Source organism: Seriola dumerili, unplaced genomic scaffold (genome assembly GCF_002260705.1).
Source record: "Seriola dumerili isolate Sdu_G_001 unplaced genomic scaffold, Sdu_1.0 BDQW01000432.1, whole genome shotgun sequence".
NCBI classification, from domain to species: Eukaryota; Metazoa; Chordata; class Actinopteri; order Carangiformes; family Carangidae; genus Seriola; species Seriola dumerili.
The window spans coordinates 2,940,607-2,965,146 of record NW_019174687.1 but is presented as its reverse complement, the minus strand read 5'-3'; the positions used below and the strand labels follow the sequence as shown (position 1 = coordinate 2,965,146).

At 41.1% G+C, this 24,540-nt stretch overlaps 2 protein-coding genes across 2 annotated transcripts in view; one reads left to right on the top strand and one right to left on the bottom strand.

The window, feature by feature from the left end:
• kcnq3 (potassium voltage-gated channel subfamily Q member 3) overlaps window positions 1–19,033 on the bottom strand; it is a 125,901-nt gene extending 106,868 nt beyond the window's left edge. The window contains exon 1 of the mRNA XM_022761867.1: window positions 18,717–19,033. Coding sequence (XP_022617588.1) covers window positions 18,717–19,033 — 317 coding nt within the window. The remainder of the gene's footprint in view (window positions 1–18,716) is intronic.
• On the top strand, window positions 763–3,187 carry LOC111233938 (tripartite motif-containing protein 16-like). The gene has a single exon (XM_022761868.1). It carries the CDS (start codon window positions 773–775, stop codon window positions 2,438–2,440), a length of 1,668 nt encoding a protein of 555 aa, XP_022617589.1. The 5' UTR covers window positions 763–772; the 3' UTR covers window positions 2,441–3,187.
• Window positions 19,034–24,540: the final 5,507 nt, after the last annotated feature.

Here is a 24,540-nt window from a genome sequence, read left to right as displayed (position 1 = left end):
TGGTTTTAACATGTTTTCATTTCAGGTTTTTCCATGTGTTGTCATTTCCCTGTTGTAAAGCACTGTGCTGCATTTTTTGGATGAAAGGTGCTATACAAATAAAGTTCATTATTATTTTTTTTTATTATTATTATTACAGCATGTTCAGTCTTGCTGGTGAATATATTAGTAGAATTGACAGTTTCACTTTTCTGTTCATGACATCAGTTGTTCCACTGTATTGAGAGAACTGCATCACTTCTCAGCTAAATCCATATTCATATCCAAATACAAGTGAAGCTCATCCTGTCTCTAGTTTGATAAATGTATTGGTTTGTATTAGAACTGTTTGTCTCCTGAAAACATCAGCAAACAGCAAAGAAGTCGACACCTGCAACCAAAGGGATCAGTTATCTAAACACTGATACAGACTTTGTGCTGTTGTTATCTGTGTATGGTGAGTAAGTCTGGAGAGCTCCTTTTTTATATCTCATATTCTGAACTTTATGTTGTACACAGGGTTAAACACACAGTATCAAACCACTCCTCTTCCTGCTCTGAGTCAAAGCCTGAAAACCCTCCCTCTTCTTCCTGCTCTCAAACACAGCCAGCTCCACTCTGTTCATGTATTTCCTTGTTTCCTCCCCTTCAGATCTACAGTTTGAAGATGGGTGGAACCAACATGTGGTAGAGGCCGTTCACTGCAGAGACACATGTTGTTCAGATCAGAGCTCAAACTAGTTTCATTTCTGAGGAAGTGAAACTCAGACAGTCGTTGACACTGAGAGGTAAAATGGCGCAGAAAGGAGTTCAGCTGGACCGGGAGACCTTCTCTTGTTCCGTCTGTCTGGATCTACTGAAGGATCCGGTGACTATTCCCTGTGGACACAGCTACTGCATCAGCTGTATTAAAAGCTTCTGGGATGAAGAGGATCAGAAGAGAATCCACAGCTGCCCTCAGTGTAGGCAGACCTTCACACCGAGGCCTGTCCTGGTGAAAAGCACCATGTTAGCAGATTTAATGGAGGAGCTGAAGAAGACTGGACTCCAAGCTGCTGCTGCTGATCACTGCTATGCTGGACCTGAAGATGTGGCCTGTGATTTCTGCACTGGGAGAAAACTGAAAGCTGTGAAATCCTGTCTGGTTTGTCTGGTCTCTTACTGTGAGCAACACCTGCAGCCTCATTATGATGTAGCTCAGTTAAAGAAACACAAGCTGGTGGAGCCCTCCAAGAAGCTCCAGGAGAACATCTGCTCTCGTCATGATGAGGTGATGAAGATGTTCTGCCGCACTGATCAGCAGTGTATCTGTTATCTCTGCTCTGTGGATGAACATAAAGGCCACGACACAGTCTCAGCTGCAGCAGAAAGGACTGAGAGGCAGAGAGAGCTCCAGCTGAGGCGACAACAAATCCAGCAGAGAATCCAGGACAGAGACAAAGATGTGAAGGTGCTTCAACAGGAGGTGAAGGCTATCAATGGCTCTGCTGATAAAGCAGTGGAGGACAGTGAGAAGATCTTCACTGAGCTGATCCGTCTCATGGAGAAAAGAAGCTCTGATGTGAAGCAGCAGATCAGATCCCAGCAGAAAACTGAAGTGAGTCGAGTCAAAGAGCTTCAGGAGAAGCTGGAGCAGGAGATCACTGAGCTGAAGAGGAAAGACGCTGAGCTGAAGCAGCTCTCACACACAGAGGATCACAACCAGTTTCTACACAACTACCCCTCACTGTCACGACTCAGTGAATCTACAGACTCATCCAGCATCAATATCCGTCCTCTGAGCTACTTTGAGGACGTGACAGCAGCTGTGTCACAACTCAGAGATAAACTACAGGACATTCTGAGAGACACATGGACAAACATCTCACTGACTGAAGTGGATGTTTTACTGTCACAACCAGAGCCCAGGACCAGAGCTGACTTCTTAAAATATTCACAAAAAGTCACACTGGATCCAAACACAGCACACACACATCTGTTATTATCTGAGGGAAACAGAAAAGCAACAGTAATGAGACAACAACAGTCTGATTCTAGTCACCCAGACAGATTCACTTCATGTTGGCAGGTCCTGAGTAGAGAGAGTCTGACTGGATGTTGTTACTGGGAGGTGGAGTGGAGAGGAGAAGGAGTTTATGTAGCAGTCGCATATAAGAATATCAGCAGAGCAGGGAGCTCAAAGGAATGTAGATTTGGATACAATCACAAATCATGGGTGTTAGATTGTTACCAAAACAGTTTTTCATTTTGGTTCAACAACATCAGAACTCCAGTCTCAGGTCCTCGGTCCTCCAGAGTAGGAGTGTACCTGGATCACAGAGCAGGTGTTCTGTCCTTCTACAGCGTCTCTGAAACCATGACTCTCCTCCACAGAGTCCAGACCACATTCACTCAGCCTCTCTATGCTGGACTTGCATTTTACTGTTTTGAAGACACAGCAGAGTTGTGTAAACTGAAATAGACAGAAGTGAGTTCAAATGTGTGTTGAGTTCCTGTATTTTGTGTCTTTGTGTTTGTTGCTGAGTCATCGTCAGCACTTTGACCTCTTCTGGTTTCTCGTTGTGTTGATGTTGGAGTTTCTTTAGGTGGAGCTGGAGCCATGGAGGATATCACTGCTCAGGAACATTTGTGTTGATGTGTTTGTCTGTTGTTGTTTGGGCCTTAACAGAGAAATCACCAGACCTTCCTTTATCACAGATGTGTTGTTCTCACTGTGTAAAGACAGAAATCTATAATTAGATTTACATTTATGTGTTTGTCAGATCAAATGTTGTTGTTGTTTAAATCCACTTACAAATAAGATCTATGAGGTTTTTCATTGAACAGACTTTACTGACTCAGTGTGTGAACAAACTGAAGCTTCACGTCATGAATAAAGTTGATTTTCCTCAAGAATCAATCAAACGTTTTCCTCTGTCTTCTTTCCAGGATCTGATTCAGAGCTGATGGAGAAAATGTGAAACTGATATGGCCTCTGTATTGTTAAGGGGTCGGATGTCGGCCACCAACATTTTTGAGATTTTTCAAGCTGTCCTTCAGCTGGAAACGGAGATATCATAGGCTTCAGTATTGACAGTACAGAAAAGAAATATGAGTGTTTATATAGTTGTGCTGGAAAAAAGTAGTTTTCTTCATTTCTTCTCCTTATGTTGTACCAGTCTTCATTTGGACAGAAATCTGTGTTTGTTTTGATCAGAACTACACACTTTAAATTTGGCTGATGTTGTTAGAAATAAAGGTTATTTCTTTATCTCGTACTGTATTTCTGCACAAAATGTATGATAGTATTTCTGTGGAGGAGATTGAACACACACAGCTCCCTTTAAAAGAGAAAGCTCTACCTTCTGTTACATTATTTAGCAGCATGAGTGATCTGCAGTTTCAGCGACACACTGCAATTTACAGGCGCTTGTACAGTAAAATCAGGAAACAGCATGTAAGTCAACCCTAACACACTCTCCAGGGTCGTCCTGCTGCGTTAACACCCTGGATAAGACCCGAGGGCTTCGTTATGTCCGCCATCATGAAAGGCGTTTTTTTTCTGCAGAGATAAGTGCCTTTTGACAGCTGATCATATAGTGTCCACTCATCAGGACGGGACAGAGGCTTTAAAGATGATTCCCAGCAGAGTGAAGGAACGTTTCAACACACATCTGACTCATCACCTTCATCCATTCAGCATAACAAATACATCCAACCATATTCTATTTCTCATTAAATATATGCAAGGGAATTTCATGATGATGAAGTGTTTGAAACTGACAGAAGTCCGTTCTCTTTTAGATGAAATAGCAGCAGATTTATATAAAACTGAACAGTCACATGGACCTGGCAGCAGACAGTAACTTCCTCCCTCACCTCGGCTCACAGCCAGCTCAGTGGGAGCGACTCCTAAATGAACATGTAACTTCAGGCTGTCAGAGCGGCTGCAGGCGCTGCACTCCAACAGTTTCTGCTGCAGGACAAACAACGACGCGGAGAGGTAAAGCTAACGTCAAAAAGCAGCTGCTTCTCATGCACGTCAGTGATTCAGACCTGGAGCAGCTGTTTTTTTGGTTTTTTTTCTACTTGTCATGCATGAAAAACACAACTTATTTTCTGATAAATGAAAGGATGTCATGCTCCTTCACAGACCTCTGGTCTGGTGAAACCACAACTTCAGGATTCTGGTCCAGACGTAAGAAAATCTCATTAATTTATGATACATTAAAAAAGTAAAAGTCTTGTTCTGGAACAGAGCCTTTCTCATCAATATGTGTAGATAAAGATGGTACTGAAAAACAATTAAATCAATGTATGTTTTTTGCAGCCTTTAACGAACACCATTTCCCATAAGCCCTAGATGTTTCGCAGGCTAAATGTCACAGCTCGTCAGAGGAGACAAGTCCAACGTGAATGCTGCAGAAGTTTAAAGACGGCAGAGATTACAATTAATGCTGACCGATAAATCTTATTTTTATCCTCATCCCGATATGAACATGTGCAATAAACACATCGCAGAAGACTGAGAGAAACGCGATGAATTCAAAAACAAAAAGAAAATGTATTTACACACACACAAAATACACTGGGTTTTCAAGGAGCTGCACCTCAGCCAAATGAACCGGGAAAAAAAATATGCTGAATGTTGTTTTGATGTTGGGCTCTCTGACACACACACACACACACACACACACACACACACACAGGGGACAGCACTGAGGTGGCGGTGGAGACCAGTGAACTCAAGTGAACTTTTTACTGGAGTTGACAACAACTACAGCGGGAGTTCTGAGTGTTATCACAACAACATCTAAACATGTAGAAAAGACATATTTTCAACTTCTCTCATCCACCGTGGTTTGTTTTACACGAGTGCAGCGCGCTAGCATTAAACTAATAGTGAATTCTTATGAACAAGCCAAAAGAAGAACTTTCTGGAGACAGTTAGTTTCATTTGTCCCCCACCCCCTCACCCCACCCCACTCTCTCTCACTGTGGCTGTCACAATAAGGCAAAAAATGCACATAAAAATAATTAGAAAAAAAAAAAACAACTTCAGTCAGAGACTGTATCTCTCTTCGTTTTTCATCTGATTCTGCTTTCAAGTCTTGAATTGTACCCTAAACTAATCCAGGTTTCTGTCTCTGGCCTCCACCTCCCAGACTCAGCATGAGATGACATTTCTACTTAATTGAGCCTCGGCCTTAAATTCCGTCTCTCCATGAGCGACCACTGAATGACTCTCCCACTGGTACAACAATCGGCGAATATAAATGTCATTACTCTAAATGACCACAACCACAGAGTCCATTAGGAAACCTGAATCCCAGGCTAGTAAACATAAACAGACTGCTATGGTAAAACTGCTCCACAGAGGTATCATTATAAATGAGACTGTTTCCATTGACTGAACTCATGACACAGAAGTCCCCAGTTTATCTGAAATTAACATGCTGTCAGTAAACACCTCCCAATCCTTAGGTGGTACCTGAACTAGCTCTGCCCCAAATCTAACACAAACTGCATATACTGTTCCCACGTCTACAATTTAGTAAAAATGTTAGTACTCCACATTCTCCTCTTCTTCTGTGTTTTATTTGAAGTGTTGATCCATAAGAAGATATATTTGTGGTTTTAAGAACCAAAAACCATCTCAGTGTAGTTTTACATCTCCTCTCTCAGGCTTCTCTCTGGAGCTCTAGTAACGACAGGTCGGTGAGCCAATCAGAAGAGAGGAGGCTCTGAGCCTCTCTTCCGATTGGCTGACTGTTTTCTGAGTGACTGAATAAAAATACAGCAGATTTCAGGGAATCACTCAGAGAAATCAAATCCAGCAAGGTTGGATGGTGGGTCCAGGTGGGCGGGGCTTGTGGCGTGGCTGAGAGCAGTTTTAAGGCTCAGTTTCTGAATACAGGCTGTGTGCATTTCTCTGTGGACTGAGGCTTTGATACTTTCACAGTGTTAATATAGAACCAAGACCTGATCTATAATCAAACAACACATGGACATCTACCTTTATACTATATGAACCTTTAAGTAATAATACATTGGACATGGGAAAAAAATTCATTTTCGAACCGCTCCTTACCTGTTCAAATTTATAAATTAGTCTATAACATCAGGCCATTTGAAGTAGTTTGCTTGATCTATGAGTAAACTAAACTTAATAATAAATAAACATTGTTATTATTATTTGTATTTTTAATTGTAAATCTAATTTGGCCCACCCTAGTTTCATGTCGGCATAGACTATATACTGTATATATATATATATATATATATAATATATTTTACAGGGTGACGATAGAATGATTTGACTATAAATAAAATTGTGCAAGCCTAGTTCAAATTAATTTGAACAAAATCAAAATCACATTCATATTAAAGTTATGTGAAATTACAGTTTGAATTTGTTCAGACTTGACTTCTTTGACAGCCCCAGTCTCTATGTTCATTCATCTTTATCTGATATTAAAGAAATTCTAAATCAAACCTTCATGATTATTTTACTTCATTTCCAGTACAGAATTTCTGCCGAGACTGACTTTGGACCCAAACTACCCACATACAAGACACTGTCCTGTTGCTGAAAGTCAAAACCACAGTGTGGTGTGCATCCTCTTGATGTGCCATTTGCAAGGCCGCGCTGGTTTCATAAGATAGCATCCGCCATAAATGTACAATATTCTGCACGAGCCTTGCTTGAGGCTAAAATATTCATAGAAACTCTGCCACAGCTTTATTGATGAACATCATTCAGTGTCTAAGTGTGAGATTCCCAGGACAAAGCCATCAGTGTTTGCTGCACTCCAACTGGAGCAAACACGGAGAAATCAATCCACTCCACCTTAAGAGTGATTGCACGTCTTTCAGCGACAGATACAACAGATAGCGCGGCTGTGACTCATTGAATGTAGGAAACCGAGGTTACCTGAGTTTAAATACACCCCACTTAATTCACTGAGACCCTTCAGCCCTGCAGGAAACAGGAGAAGTACAAGGTCTAGACTGAAGGAGGGGGGGGGGGGTCATTTTAGAAAGTATAACTCATGTTTAGCTGTTGGATGAAAATGGTGAGTCTACAAAAATGTTTTTCAAACAGGAGAAAGTGCCTGACAAAGCTTTTTCTCTGCCGTTTGTGGTAACAGGGATCAAACCATCAACAAGCTGAGACATGAAGCTGTCAGCCACGCTTCACAGAGAGACACTTTATCAAATCTTCAGGCTCCAAGGATCCTAAAAGTCACTTATATCAGCATGTAATCTTTCAATCCAAATATTAAAGATAATCACCAAAACTGCAATCTGCAAGTTATTTCCTCCAGGCCTGAGGCATTATGAGCTTTCCAATCCTGAACTGCTTCCTCTTGAGTCATCTAGTTGTGCGCTCAATTAGCTCCTCGCACTCAGCTAACATGCACTGTTTTCCCCGCTGTCGTGCACGGTGACCAAATGACTCTCGCCCTGTGGAATCTGCTGCCAAGCACTATGTAGAGTTACTAATTGCTAATGAGAGCTCATCATCGGCCCTAATGAGCTGCGCACAATGCTTCCGGTCTCTAACTCCACTTTGTTGGTTTCATCCTGCTCCCGTTTGATCGGGTCGGTTTAACCCACAAGCAAAGACTCCCGTGTCCATCGGAAGAAAAAAAAAGGTCAGAGTTGGGCCACTGAAGTCTGCTGTTATTCAAGTATTTCTACTGAAGTTTAAGAGTTGAAATCAGGGGACAACAAAGAGAAGAAAGAGGAGAGGAAGAGAAAGAAGTGGTAGTGTGTTTTATCTTTGAGTTTGAAGTGTATGTAATGGCATTTACTGCTGTACCATTACAGCTTCTAGCCAGCTTTTACGAGATGGTAATACAAGTCTTCTTAAAATCAGTCATCAAGCAAGATCTCAAGAAGGCCACAACAGCTTGGTTAATGGTGATCTGAGTCTGAGCCGTCAAGAATCTCTAACTGTGTCACATCCATTTATTTGTTAAATTGTTGTCGATGTTGAAACCCTCTTTCCAATAATCCTCCAGCCACAGGCAGAACCAAAACAGATGGACTAACAGCCAAAACATTTTCGACGTTCGTGAGCTTCCGTATTCCTTAAAGTTATAATCCTTGAAAATCATTATTTTACACTTTTCCTGTGTTTTATTTGAATTCAGGCTGTGTGCATTTTTCTCTGTGGACTGAGGCTTTGATACTTTCATAGTATTAATATAGAACCTAGACCTGATCTATAATCAAACTACACACAGACATCTACCTTTATACTATATGGGACCTTTAAGATTTACAAGAAATCAAACCGCATTTTTGTCACTATTTATCGCTGCAACAGCAATCCAAAGCATATAGATTCTCTGATTACCTCTCTACACAGAAGGCGAATGTATCTGTTCCCGGGGTTAGAGCTGAGCGCAACTGTGCCGACTGAAACAATGTTAGTTTGTTTGGCTGCACTGTAGCAGATACACCAGCTGCTCCTCTGGTGCATTTCTGACAACATAGCTGCAGAATTTTGAGACCTGTGGTATTATACATTTCACGTATTGACCCTCCCAGTGACCCTGGGTGTCACCTCATCAGCCAGCCTCATTTCTATTCCTCTTTCTATTACATAAAATTTTTTTTTTTTAACCAAACTTCAAACCTGTAGGTATAACAAGAAGTTAACTCAAACTCTGCAACTGATGGAAGGAGACAAATCTCCCCTATCTAAAGAGGTCCTATCTAAAATAGGGTCCTAGTATTAAAGTAAATCATAAACTGGCCCCAAGTCTTTAGAGCTGCACAACAGACAACAGGGCAGTTCATAAACAGGTTTGTTCAGCGCCCTTGGAGCACAAAACTGAAGTCTTCAGTCATGACACCCCAGATCAAGGCTAATGGCAAATTAAAACAGCACATTTCTTCAAACTACATGGAATTTTCAGGCTTGTTTGTTGATGTATTAGGTGCTTTTCCACCCAATTTCCTCGTGCAGTAACAATACAAGTCGAGGACAAAACAAGGACACATCAGCAGGGGAAACACATTCCTCAGCCTCTGGAGCCGACATGGCCGCTTTCACTAATAGGAAGTTAACAACACGACCACTCTGCCTCTTACTAAATGCATAATGTATTGTTCTGAGACAGAAAAGGAGACAGCGGTTGCGCCTGGAAAGACAGAGGTGACGCCTAAGTGTGACATTAATCTGATGCAGCCTGAATTCAGATGGTAATTTGCTGAGGTTTGAGGTAATTATGCGCATGGTGGTTTTCTGCGGGGCAGAAATAGATTCTGTGTGCTCAGCAAAATCAGAGCAGATTGAGAGTGAATTGAAACTCGTCTGTGAATTGTCAGCTTTGCTTTTGTTTCAGTTTGACAGCAATCAAGCTAAGTTCTTGTAAGACATAAGAGCAGACAACTGAGCTGAGTGGTACAGTTATATTTACATTTTAAATAGCCTGTTATCATCATCATTTTCATTATACTGTTCAGGGCTGCAACTAACAATATTTTTTATTATCTTGACAAAAAGTCTATACACAAGGCTTGACTTGAGAGTTTTGGTCAAACTGTTTCCAACATCAAGAACAAACTTTTAATATCTAATTTTCTTTTAATAAATTTTTCCTTCACTTTTTTGGTTAATCGATTCATTGTTTGGTCAATAAAAATGTCCAAAATGTGTGAAAATGTTCGGAGAGTCTTGTTTTATCCAACCAACAGCCCAGAACACGAATAAATTCAGTTAACAAGGATAAGAAAGAAAGAAAACCAGCAAATCATCTGGAGAACTGGAGAAGGTGGAACTAAAGAATGTTTGGTAAATTTACTTAAAAAATTATTAAATTACTTAAGTATTAAATGACTAATCATTTCAGCAGTGACAGTATTATTATGGGTGTAATTTTGTAATATTCTCAATGGAGTCTGGTAGTCTGCTCAGTCTTTGCACTGTGGTCACTGTCCATGGTGCTGAAATCTCTGCACGGAACCTCACGTTCTCAATATTCTTTTTAAATTCACCTCAAATAGCTTTCGAGGTAAATGAAACCTATGTGTCCACACTGTTCAACCGCATCACATTAATATATTTTTCTCTGTATGTGCCTGTTGTAGCACATTATCAAAGCTACATCACACTCTAAAAGAGAGAAATATTCAGATCTGAGACACCATTTCTGTGTGGCTGTGGTATCACATCAAATTGAAAAATCTAAATGTCTTGTGCAACAGTTGTGTAATTTGTGCAATTTCATGCACATTATACTGTAATTTAGAGTGCCGTATTTGGTATATATGAAATCTTTGGGACTTGTTGAGTAGAAGCTAAAATAAGGTTCAGCCAATATGGGAAGCAAAGAAATCTTAAAGAACGGTTGAAAGTGCAAGTTAATCCCTTTAACTAATGATTAATCACCTTCAGTATTTTATCAGTGAATTTTTGCATCTATAAAATGTTTTTAAAAAAATCCCTGTTCTAATTTGCCACAGCTCAAGACGTCATCTTCATTGGTCTGAGATGTAAAGTTTAGTATCATCTATGACAAAGGAAATCCTCCCATTTGAGAAGTAGTAACCATCACATTTTTAGCATTTTTGCTTTGATTATCAAAACAATCAATCGATTTATGTGCATCTGCCAAACTTCCTCCTGTTAACCTGCTGTGAAAATGCAACCAGCATTAAATATCTACTGTTGAGCTGAAGGAGACAAGACATACTCCAACAGCCTCTAACTAAAGAAATAAAACCTGTACACACCTTCTCTTTTAAATGTATCCACGTACACCCTGCTGGTCTGAAACATTTAACCTGTATCAGTGTGTTGGTGTGAAGGGCCAACAAGACTAACAGCCTTGTTTTAGTGGGATGACAATGCAAGTGTGACGTTAATCCAGAAGCTTTTGAAAGGATCTTATGATCCTGACAGGCTGGAGGATCAACCTGCGGAGGAGCGTCTAATCCTTCAAACGGATCTGAAAACATGAAAATCACCAACACTGATGATCTGACTGAGATGATTTGCCCCCACAGCTGCTGTGGCTGCTGTTGTTGTTGTTGTTAAAAGGAGGGAGGGGTGAGAGAGCACGGCATGGGTATCAAAAAGACAGAGAGAGAGATATGGGAATTATACAGCCGTGCATTCTGGGAAGGAGCCCTCCTGTCAGGCTTGTCTGGATGCCAGGACGAGGCCAAGGTTCACCACTGATCTGCCACCGAACTGCTGATGTCGAACATCTCTTGTTTCCCTCGCTCACCCTCCACATCTCTATCTGTCTCTGTTTATCTCACTCTCTCTCTCTCTCTCTCGCTCTCTGCTTTCACACAGGCTCGCTCTACCTGACTCTCAGCCTCCACTGTAGATCTGATTTCACTCTCTCCTTAGTGTTGTTATGGAAACCAAATTTTCGGCACTACAGTTCCTCAGTCCTGTAATGGTAGCTTGAATCTGATACTTCTGCAGCCTGACATTCCCTCACAGTGCCGCCTCCAGGGGGCGTTCACATCGGGGCAGGAATTGATAAAACAGAGGTTTCTGCAGTGTTGACCAAACTGAATTTAAGACTTTTTAACACAACAAGCAATGCAGAACATTTTTCACTGTCAAAGAATGACAGAAAACAAACAATAAAGCCTAGAAGTATTTATCAAGTACATGAATTCATTGACATTCATTGACAGCTGTATATAACAAATATTTCTTGTCACATAATGAATTAGTTAATGTGAGCTGGACCCATGTTTGCATTACTCAACAGGGGAGAACTGGGACAGAGCCTCTGTATGAAGTGACTCTTCATATTTCTTGTTTAAAAGTCACAGAGCTCAGTTAAAAGACTACACAGACAGGAATTACGATCCTAAGGAGACACAAAATGACCCCCAAATGACGCAAAACAACCACAAACAGATGCAAAACAACCACAAACAGATGCAAAACAACCACAAACAGATGCAAAACAACCACAAACAGATGCAAAACAACCACAAACAGATGCAAAACAACCACAAACAGATGCAAAACAACCACAAACAGATGCAAAACAACCACAAACAGATGCAAAACAACCACAAACAGATGCAAAACAACCACAAACAGATGCAAAACAACCACAAACAGACGCAAAACAACCACAAACAGATGCAAAACAACCACAAACAGATGCAAAACAACCATGGAGAGATGCAAGACTATCCCAAAGACATGCAAAACAACCAATAACACAAAACAACACAAAGAAACACAAAACTATCTAAAAGACATAGTATAGGGGGGACAGTTCCCTCTTCCGGTATCACAACAAAAAAATCATTGACTTTTGTATCGCAGTTTTAGTCATGGATTCAAAATCATTACACCCATATTAAAAAGACACCAACAACACACAGCGTAGCTTAGCCTAGCTTAGCAAATTCAGAGGACCGAATCAGAGGGAACAACCTGTGTTCTCCTCGACACACCTGCACACAGCTTGTTCCAGCGTCTCGGAGAACCTGCCATGGTCCTTCTGTGGGTCTCAGCGTCTTCTAAATTAGCTGCATCGATTATTCTTGGTGACTGAAAATGCTACTGAATGAAGACACAGCTCGAAGGTTCAACCAGCTTTCTGCTTCCAGCCTGATTGTTCAATATTGATCAGTTTTTGGCGTAGAGTCTTTTCCTGCTGCCAGATGTGGTTGAGAGTAAATGTGAGACGCTACTGCAAAGGCTTGACAGAAAGATCCTCAGTGTGACGATGTGGACAGAACAGTCACAACTAGAAGAGTGCAACAGACAAAATGTGTGTTTTCATATAGATCTGATGGAAATTCATGGCTATAATCAAGAGAATAAATATCTATAGAAATCACAGTGATGCACAATCCAACTTTATGCGATAGAGCTTCGACTACCTCTTATTTTCTTGGGCCTCCAGACTCCAAATTTACATATTTAAATTGCTTGTTTTATCTGAACAACAGTCAAAACCCCCCAAATATTCAGTTTACTATCACAGATGTTTGTAAAATTTATAAAAATTATCAAATATTTAAATCTGAGGAAGCTGACACCAGTTGAGTTTTCACTCATGTCTGCTTAAAACATGATTTAAAAGACTAAATAATCAAATATAATTATCATTCATTTCCTGTCAACCAAACTAATTGACAATCAGGTTCCAGGAGTCTTTGTTGATTCTGAGTAACATTTGGTAAAGCTAGAGAAAACTACTGATGCAGACTCCGTCTCTCTCAGTCCTCTTTCACTTTATTGAAATCAAAATGCTCCTCATTTTTGCAGGGACTCTTTAAAACCTCCTTCCAGGGCCGTGGGTGTTCCCTGAACGTCACGTGGTTCACCAAACTGATCAAAAGCCGTAGAGGTAAAAAAAATTTAAAAAAAATCTACTGCCAGCTTTAAACTGAATGATCTGGGTTATCTGTCAAACTGCCAGAGGAACTGTTACACAGACATTTTGACCTGGTGATCAGATTTGACCCAAGAAATTCATAATTAAGAACCACCTGTGGAGGAATCTGGATTATTCTACTTATGCTTTACTGGCTTTTACTTGAACTCGATTTTCAGGTTCAGTCATTCAAAGACAAGCTCATTTATCAAACCAGAATCACCACCTCACGGTAATTCTGCCTGCGCCACTCAGACTAGTTTCAGGTTACATCCCTGTTTACCCTGAGTCATTAAAATATGAACCATCTGTGTGAAATTTGGTCATAATTGCTGTGAAGTCTTGAGTAATGGCTAAAAAGTGTTTTGAGAGGTCACACTGACCTTGACATTTTTTCCATCAAGGCACTACTGAGATATTGTGTCCACAAGAATGGGATGGGCAGACGGACAACCTGAAAACAAAATGCCTCCCGCTCTGACTGTCGCCGGCACAAACAACTTTTTATGTTGATTTTGGTTGAATAAAGCAGGAAGCTGTTGTAGGGGTTTCATGTTCCCTGTCGAGTTTTAACACATTAAATTTTACTCTGGTTTTCTGGCAGCGCGACATCTCTCTCCTCTTCATACTCCTGTGTTTCTCCTTGATTCTTTATCTGGGTCCACCCATCTGTTCCTGCTCTTTAATCCCCGTCCCACTTGCCTCTCCTCCCTATACATGTGTCACGTTGTTGAAGTGTTGCCCGTGCATCATAATCTGTGGGTGAAGAGTGTGAGTAACACGCCCCCCCCCCCCTGCTGTCAACACAAACCGCTGAAGTGCCCTTGAGCAAGTCACCGAGCAACCAAAGAGCTCCAGTGAAGCTGAGCAGTGGTTTGAATTTACTTTGGCGGTACTCACTGATATCTATTCATGATTTTTTTTTCTCTCCTGTCTGTTGCTTATAGAGAATACATATTCAAAAAATTACAATATTAATATCATTTTAAAGGGCCAGTTCACCCAAATTACAAAAAAAAGCCATTCAGGGAGTTTTGGTTAAAATAATGTATTGAAACTTTATAAACTGAAGCAGTAACATTTGTTTTAAAATCATGCAGGAATTTAGTGAAATCAATATTTCCTCATTAACTTAACATAAATACATTAAATACATACTTTATTAATTCCAATTTACTCCAACCTAAAATTTGTAATTTTTCTATCACGACCACGTCAGAACTCAAATATCTTAAGTTAACTGAACCCATTTTCTCAAGTTCAGTTAACTTAAAGTTCCAATCTGTAACTTTTCCACATTAAATGTCTAAAAACATCTAGACCTATGTTCTATGTTGTTGAGTTGTGTTCTTACATTATCCCAAATGTTTCGATCAATTCTCAAACCAGAGAAATCTGATTTTAATCATGGTAATGCTCATATCCTCTGTGTGCACGTGTCAGGGTTGTGTTTGTCTGGAAAAAAAGCTTAAAATTGACTTTTATCCAGTTTTAAGTCACATTTTAAAGATACACTTTTTACACCTTGGTCGTTTTCAACTATATATTCTAAATTACATTATTTTAAGATCTGTTTTTCAGAGAAACAAGCTGAGCAAACGTTAGCAGCAGCTCCATGACCTCCTGTGTTCACCAAACAACATCAGAGAAACACTGATTTTAACATGAAACTGTTTCATTAAGTGTTTCTACTTGTTATAATCAGATGGTCTGTTTGTTATGGAGAGGAGAACACCTCTGAGGATAATTCAGCTGCTGGTAAAAACCTCCTGAACCACTGACACTGAAGGAATCCAAACCAGGAGAAGCTGATGGCAATGAGAACAACTCCCATTATCTCACGCTACTTCACGATGTCACCAAACTCTCTTTTTTTTTTTTTTTTGATTGAGAGACCCCTAGTGGCAGAAAATCACATATTGTGCATTTAACTCATAAGATGACTGAACTAATTATTCAACCCAAGTTCACCTAAGTCACATTTTTTAAAAACCTTAGCAAATAAAAGCCTAGCTTTCTGCATGGCTGGAAACCACTGGTGTTGTCTTTTTGTATATGTAGTTGTGTGAATGTAATTTAGGTAAATGGACCCTTTAAATCATAATTCAGTTTTCCAGTGATATGTCATAGTTAAATAATAGTGAAATAATCCTACAACATACAGCACTGTATATGTAGGAAATTCAAACACCATTAGTTTACACACACACACACACACACACACACACACACACACTGATTTAGTTTGATTCAGTTTACGCTGACCTTGTGTCACCCTGCAGCTGATATCACCTCTCTGGATTCATCACTTCCTGTCTGCTGAGACGATTTAACCTCACATTAACCCAGGCGAGACTCTCCTCTTTGTCAAAGCTGCTTTTTTTTTTAAAGTGTAGCTTCATGCTCAGTGCAGCTCTGACACCAGCCGCCCATATGGAGCAGCCATATTGTGTTACAGAGCAACACGCGTGCTGTCAGTCGAGCTGGAGACACGCGACAAGCCGAGGGATGAGTCAGTCTCTGCAGACTCGTCTGAACACAAAGCGTTTTCCTCTCTTGTCTCTGAGTTACTGAGCCAAGAGGAAAGTACAGAAACATGTTGCCCCGGTCAGCAGGTGAGAGGAGGGTAGTGTCTTTAAGGATTTTACTGCCCTGAATAAAGACTCTCAGGCGGTTCTTCCTAAAGAACCAACTGAACCTCCTTCACGTGAAGCCAAAACCATCTGTTCGACCCTGATTTCTTAATCTTTAATGTTTATGCATGTTTGTGCAAAGCTGCAGCTGATGAGTTTGCAACCCTGGGCAGCTACACAACCACAGTTTGGAACAACAGTGAATTTTGAGATGTGCAAGCTCAGGAAAAACAAACAAACAAAAAGGTGTTTCCCTGCCCGCTGCTATCGACCGTCAGTTCAGCGTTCCTCACGCAGGAAGAGCTGAAATGTTTCCAAATGGCTCTGACCGAGGAAAAGGTCGACAGCTCTGAGATACAGGCTGAGAATATTAATCAGTGTTTCACCAACATATCATCATCATCATCATCATCGTGACGTCTGAAAACACACACAGACTGGGAGTAATAATCAGATAGAGGGTGAGACTGTTAATTACCTGCTGCTTTATTAAATCACACAGCCTGACCGGACTCGACTCGTCACTGACCGACAACGTCTTCCAGTAAAATGGACTTTGGATGAAATGAGAGTGACAGAGCTTCATCTCAGAATCAGCACTTTTTTAACAGATGATGACTTTTAACTCCAGCTGACGGATTTTACAGCACGTGAACATGGTTATGCAACTTGAGAAGAATCATAGGCTGAAAGTGAGGACGAGGTGCAGGTCCCTGGTTTATAAGCCTCATGTGTCCCTGATTGTTGGAGTAAAGTTGTTTACAGTGTTTTTACATGATTAAAAACAGGTAGACAACACATATTTATCTAAAGTGGACAGGTGCAGTACTTACAAAAAGGACGGTAAATCAATAAATAAATGCCAAGTATGATAATAACCCCCCCCCCCCCAAAAAAAAGGGAAGAAAGTAAATAAAAAAATTCAATTCGCATTTTACAGTTTTACACATTATGCAAATTAACAAAAAAAAATCCATCTAGGCGGACTTCTGTGGTCCACGTTTTGTAGACCACATTGAGCTGAACTTGTGGTCAAAATTTCATGTCAATTGGACAAATGGGGTGCGACTTTTAGAAAATTACATTTTCGGGCCTTAATTACAGCGCCACCATGTGGCCGACTGGGCTCGTATTTCCTGGACAGGTAACAAACAACATTTCCAGTTATTGGGAAAAAAAAGGAGACTGTACGTGTGGAGTAAGAACAGTTGAAAAGATCAACCCTGACTCCAGAGGGTTAATGAACAAATCACCAAACCAGAGCTCACGTTGAAGTGACCCAACTGCACCACCACCGCGACTCACTGCACCAATTTCTCAGACACGTTAGTGTGATGCAAGTAATTCTACTGGAAGCCACGTCTGTAAAAACAGCCACACAGATTCCTCCCTTAACCCAGAGTTTGTGACCAACACAGTGAACCCCCCCCCCCCCCCCAAAAAAAAAAAAAATCCATCATAAAAGTGGCTCGACTGTCAAAATGACATAAAAACTTTATGTTCACTTGACACAGACACTCCTCCCTTGTGAGGTTGACGTAATGTTCTTATGTTAAGTCAGCAATATTACATTTTTTGAGTTAATTTTACTTAATTTCATAAAGCTGGTACAGCCAAATTGGTTTTCATTTCATGTTATTGGTTGCATTCATGTTATTAAAACACAAATTATTTTATCATTTGACTGAAAATTGTGTGTCAAACTGACAAAAATCTGCAGTCACACGGGGTTGGGGGGGTCATGTGACACATTTATTGTGTCAGGTGTACTCATAACTTTCATGTTACTGTACTGTAAACTTTTGTGTGCAATAAATCTTCAAGTAGAGAGAGCCAATTGGGATTTAGCTGAATAATGAAAAAGTTTATGTTCATTTGACATAAACTTTCATTTCAATATATGATGTTCTTTGTACTTAAAATGACTAAGTTATGACACATTCATCTGTTAATGTTAACGAAACATAATAGTAAACATTCAGTAAACTCGTAACTTTAAGTCATATAACATCAACTTCCTGTTGATATAACATAATCAAATCATCAATAAACACAAATCATTTTGTTGCGTGAATAAAAAAACTCATGTTGAACTGACATAAATTTCCAAGCAGACGAGGGTCACGTGATTCATAACTATCATGTCACCGCACTAAACTAAAAGTTTTGAGTGCAGCCGTTTCCAATAGACCTTTAAGTTGAGTGAGTGAATTACTTCAACAAACCTCACACTGATCAAACACCACACATCCACCATCTGCTGGAGCTCCACTCATGTTTGGTGGGTTTGACTGAGAGTTTTAGAAACAGAAGGGTTCACGAGTCAACCAAACACTGTAAAAAAAAAAAAAAAAAGAAATTAAATCCTCAGTTCAGACAAGAAGACAGCTGGGAGATGAAGGAAACGGTCTCGGATCAGGAGAAGGGATCCATGCGTTTGTGGTTGCATAACCAAGTAGTTACAATGACATTCATGGGGGAAACTATTCATTTCCCACAACAATATTAGGTTACACCCTAACTGGATTCCACATCAGTGGAGAACAAGCCTTCATTAATGGACTGAAAATTGCTGCAACAAAGTGACTCCGCTGGTTCCTGAGACTCTGACACATAAACAACCTGCCTCTTCCAGACCGGGGACGCTCTCACTCCTCAGCTGCTCATTTCAACCGAACAAGCCAGTGAGCCATGATTAACCACCGCGCGCACTGTAAGTTGTAGAAAGGCTGTTTCATGTACTCACACGAACGCGTGGTAGAGCAGCGCCCATCCTCTCGGCCTCTCCAGCGCGTCGTAGATCAGGTTCTGGATCCTCCTCTTGCGGATGTTATTCCTCTTCACCGGCCGGGTGTAGCTCAGGGGGGTCTTGGCCAGCAGCCCGATGCCGATGCCCTGAGAGCCCCGCTTGAAGTCATCCCTGCCCGAAGCCACCAGGAGCAGGGCGCCATCCTTGTCCGCTCCCCCGGTGCCTTGGTCCAGTAAGTCCCCGGGAGGAACGCCGGAAGAGGGCTTCTTCTGATCCTCCGAGCCGCTAGCGACGGTTCTGGACCGGAGCCCCATGGTCAGTGCTGGATGCCCGGTGTGGGCAGCATGCCATGATCCGAGCGCTGGATCCGGAGACACCCCCTCCTCAGCCGCGGGTCATTTAAGGATGTGGTCCCCGGCGCGAAGGGAGGTGCTCAGAAGTCTGACTGGAAAATAGATAAAAAGGAGGAGGGACGGAGGGAGACAGAGAGGAGCAGAGGAGGAGAGAGGAAGAAGGTTACATGTCTAATTTTGGGGAAACCATCGGCATCTGGCGCAGAGAGCAGAAATCTGGCAGGAAATTTAGAAAACACTGTGCGTAAAAATCGCACAAAAACACGCCCTCGTGATTAGAGCAGCACGGGAACGCTACAGAGACACAACACAGGAGCTGAAACCACCACAAAGTCGGATAAAGTCCCTGTGAAGCACCAAAGACGCGTTTGAGTCCAGTATTGTAGGAACATCACAGGCATTTTACGTGACATGAGGTAAAAAAAAAAACAAAACAAAAAAAAAAAAACACCTGATTTCTGCGGATCGTGAAACCTGTCAATCACTCACTCTGTTTCAAATCCACAGCAGCATCAAGCAACAATTGCCCACTTGCCAAACACCCCTCTCCCCACCCACCACCACCTACAAAACACACACACACACACACAGCAGAGAGACAAAGACCTGGCATTCCACTGCCTCCATCTCTCGCACACACACCAGATAAAAGAGACACCTATAGGAGAAAAGACAAAGACAACAACGGCTCCAAGCAGCCGCACCGAGCCTTACCAGCAGCGGATCCCGGGCATGGCTCTTTTCTCCGGGGCTTCCAGCCTCATCTACCTGCAGAGGAAGTGGTGCTGAGGCGGCGGCGGCGGCGGCGAAGGAGGAGGAGGAGGAGTAGGAGGAGGAGGGTGGAGACGGAGGATGGAGAGCGGAGCTGCTGCGAGAAGGAGGTCGATACTGTAACTGAAGCGGAGGAGAAGCAAGAGAGAGAGAGAATCAGTCTTTCATCGCCGGCAACGCAGACGCGACGTGCGCGCACATTCACACACACACACACACACACACACACACACACACACACACACACACACACACACACACACACGTAGGCTGGTGGTATGCGTGCACGAGCAGAAAGGGACAGTATATACCTTGACTTGTTCTGGAGGAAAGGAAGCAGGTAAACACAGACAGGTGCAAGAAGAGGCGCGCGCCACAAATTAATATGCACAGTCATGCACACATGTACGCGCACGACACAAAGAGACACACGCATAATTTAACACAAATACTAATTTACATAAATAGAAATAAATAAGTAAATAATTTCAATTAAAAGTCCCGCATTCAAACAAAATGAAGCCTTAAAGTATCAAACTATGAGAATGTCAAGTTAAACACAATGGACCCAATGACTGTTTCATTTTCAGTTATTATCATAGTTTCCATGACAACATTAACCTTTAGAAGATCATTTATGAGCTCAACAGTAAATAAAATGTGGAGCAGGTTCAGGCAGGAGGAAGAAAAGCCTGGTTCAACAGACCTAATGATTGACTGACATCCGTGACCTAAAGAATATGGAGGAGCTTAAAATACAAACATGAAATGTACACACACACAGAGCCATGGTTACACAAGAACAATTATCATAAAATTAATTAAAAAGAAATTAGATTTTAATTTCAAAACTCTTGCTCCATTTGTGAAAACAGTAAAGATTTTACTCAGCCTATATTCAGAAATACCTCAAGCTGTAGGTTACTGAGTAGATCTGAAATAACCTACAAGCGCCCGTTTTTATGTTTCAAATGTAATTAAACCAATTTTAACAATAACAAAAAAACGTAGAGGGGTGGAATAAGGACTTAGTTTTTCTTCTTCTGTTGCTTAATGGCGGTTGGTAAACAGCTAAATTGAGCAGGTACAGAGTGAACCAGGTGATTTGTAACTTGTTCCTTATTGGAGAAATTGGAAGTGTTACAACCAACTGACCCATGATACAGCCATCCCCAGTCTCCCCTAGTTTACATTACCCGCTGACTAAAATAAAACGCCTCCAGTGGTTTAAAGAGAAGTAAGTCCTTTACATCCTAGTTCAAGAAATATGACGAAAGCAGTACAGTAAATAGCAATGGCTTGAAAGGCATGGTCGACTCTCAGCCAGTAATTTTTGCTCAGAAGACCTGAGAGCCCGATTTGTTGTGTAAGGGGGGGAGGAGGTCAGCAATATATTGAAGTGTTTGACCAATGCAAGGCTCTAAAGGTGAGCACCAGTATTTTAAAATGGATGCTGAATTTGATGGGGAGCCAGTGGAGGGAGGATAAAACTGTTTCATGTGTGTTCTTTTTTTATTTCTGTTTAAAAGCTGGGCAGCTGCATTTTGGACGGTTTGGAGACGAGAGGTTTGATTCAGACAGGTAAAAAAGTGCATTACAATAGTCTAAACGAGTAGAAATAAAAGCATCAATAATCATCTCCTACTCGGCCATGGTCACCACAGATCTCAGTTTTGCAATGTTCGTTAAGTAGAAGAAACATGAAACATGATTATCAGTGATCAATGATCATGATTATACTGGTCGAAAATGACACCTAAATTACTAAGGTTGTGCTGAACACAACCACTCAACGACCCCATATGAAGGCAGTTGACAGTCATCCAGGCATTTATGGCATCTAAACATTCATTTAAGATGGACAATTGATTTCTCTCACCCGAATTAAATGAGCAGTACAGAGGGATATAATCAGCATAAAAGTGGTAGGAGATGCCACTGTAACAGCTAATGATCTGTCCAAGAGGCAGCAGGTATAGTAAAAACAGCATAGGACCCAGAACAGAGCCCTGTGGAACACCACATGACAGGGGTGCTTCGTCTGACTTGTACTGGCCCACAGGGAATGAAAGACTGTCAGCAAGATAGGACGAGAACCAGTCCAGAGCAGACCCATAGATACACACCAGCTGTTTTAACCTATTTAGTAAAATGCTATGGTCGACAGTATCAAAAGCCACAGCTGAGGTCAAGTAAAACCACCAATGAGGATTTCCTCATTGTCTGCTGCCATCATAATGCCATTAGTAACTTTAAGAAGAGGCCGTTTCTGGTGAGTGCAGTTTGTGGAAACCTGACTGAAAGGAGTCTAAAGCCGCGTTTCCACCACAGGAACCTTCCCCTGGAACCAGGAATCTTTTGAGGAACTTTACGCGTTCCGATTGCAGGAACCAGGGTCTAAATTTAGTTCTGGGGGAATTGATCAACCCACAAAAAAGTCCCTGGTCAGGGAGTAGTACTTTCCAAAGGTTCAGGAACTTTGGGTGGTGTGATCTGCAATGCTGAACATTTGTGACTGGTTGAGTACTCACTGCATTTTATTTCACTCACAATGTCTAAAAGTCCTGTATAATCCTGTATAATACAAGATTGTCCTGTATTTGAAAATAAAATGCTGTGTCCTGTATTGAATCACTACGCGTCACTACAGGTCCCTTATTTTTTCACAGGAGGACCAGTTGTTTATATGTTATACAGCCTTCGTCTTCTTATCACCACCTACTGTACTGGAGGTGTTGTGCATTTACCTCCATTACTTTTCCATACGTCATAGGCCTGATTTGTATAATCTTCCCCAGACTTTAGGCCGCGGTGGAAATGCAGACAACGATGGGCCACAGGAACCTTTTAGTTCCTGAAGAAAGCTGCTTGGCAACAACCTTTTCCAACAGTTAGGGTACAAGAGGCAGCTTAGATATAGGCCTGTATTTCACAGGAAGGGTGGGGTCAAGATTGTTTTTTTTCAGCAGGGGCTGAACTATAGCATGCTTGAACTACCTTGTAACAGAGCCAGTTGAGAGAGACAGATTTACAAAAGATAAAATAGTGGGGCCAATTGAATTAAAAACATTTAATAATAGGGATGAGGGAAGAATGTCAAGGGGACCAGATGAAGGCTTGATTTTGTGTAACTATTCAGTTAAGTTCTTCAAGGAAACAGGAGAAAAGGAGTTGAGAGTGGTGGAGCAGGGAACACCAGTGGTATGACAGTTTGAAGAAGGGGGGATATCTGCTCTGAGTGAAAATCACCTGTGGGCTTCCGTGTGGTTAGTTTAACCAAAGGTCCACTTCAATGCTGAAGAAGTTAAGGACTGCAAGACAAAAATGAGCAAGATGGAGGAGTAAAATGAGCGCCTCAGTAAAGAAATGAAGGAGCTGAAGGAAAGAATCAGGGTGCAGGAAAGTTATAGGATGCAACGGTGTCTGAAACTTCAAGATCTGACTGAGAAGAGTGATGAAGACATCAGAACAGAGATCATGAAACTTCTTAACAAGATCGCTCTGACATGGAAATGCGCCAGCTAGAAGAAGTCATAGACATAGTTACACAGAGTCGGCGGAAAGGAGGACAACAGGACACAGACATTATTTGCCTGGAGATTTGTCAAGGAGGAAAATATGGCGGCAAAGCAAGGATTCACCCTTGTGTGCGGAGAGAGGCATACGCTTCACTGAGAAGCATGGGAAGGATAAAAGGTTACTAGACAGCTTATGACTAATTACACTGCTCAACACTGATTATAAACTGTTGTCTGCATGTATTGCAGCTAGAATGAAAAAAGGCCTGGCCATAATAATAAATGAAACACAATGTGGTTTCTTTAGTGGGAGATCCATTCACAACGACATAAGATTAGTTCTAGACCTGTTTGACTACAGTCATACATTTTTTGAAAGCAGTTTCATTGTATTTCTAGATTTTTTTATAAAGCCTTTGAAGAAAGAAATGTAATTGGTATGTTATACAAGGATATTAATAGCTGTGTAGCCTTGGAATCTGGGATTTGTACAAGATTTACAGTTAGGAGAGGCATTAGACAAGGCTGCAACAGCTCTTCTTTATTATTTATAGCGGCCACTGAATTATTGTCTGTTATGGTTAAGAAACACTGAAACTGAAGGTATAAATACGAATGGAAAAGGCGTCATAATAAATCAATTTATTTATTTTCTAAAAAATGAAAAACAAACATCCACAGTGTTAGACTCCAATAATCAATTCAACGCAGCAGGCGTGAAACTAAACTTCTATAAATGTGAAATATTTACCTGACATGATCAACCGGCACACTCAATTTGTAACATAAAGACGTTGAATACTTGGATATCACTGTCACCAGAAATAAAGAAATAAGAGAGAAAGAAAATTCATAAGAATGCTGACGGATGTAAAACAATTTTGAACTGATGGTTACAGAGGGACACGACTGTATTTAGAAGGCTTCTACTGTTTAAGATGGATATGCAGTCTCTCAAGAGCTTTTTATCCCGTCTTTTCTTTAGAAGTTTCAGATGAAATTACTCGATTAATAAACAATATGTATTTCAATTTCATTTGGAAAAACAAATGTCATGACATCAGGAAAGCTGACATTGTGAAGACTGTCTGAATGATATGTAACATAGATTTCTCTGTTATGAATGGGGTTCTAAAATTGAAGTGGCTGAAGTCCTTACTCTTACTTTGGTTTAACATT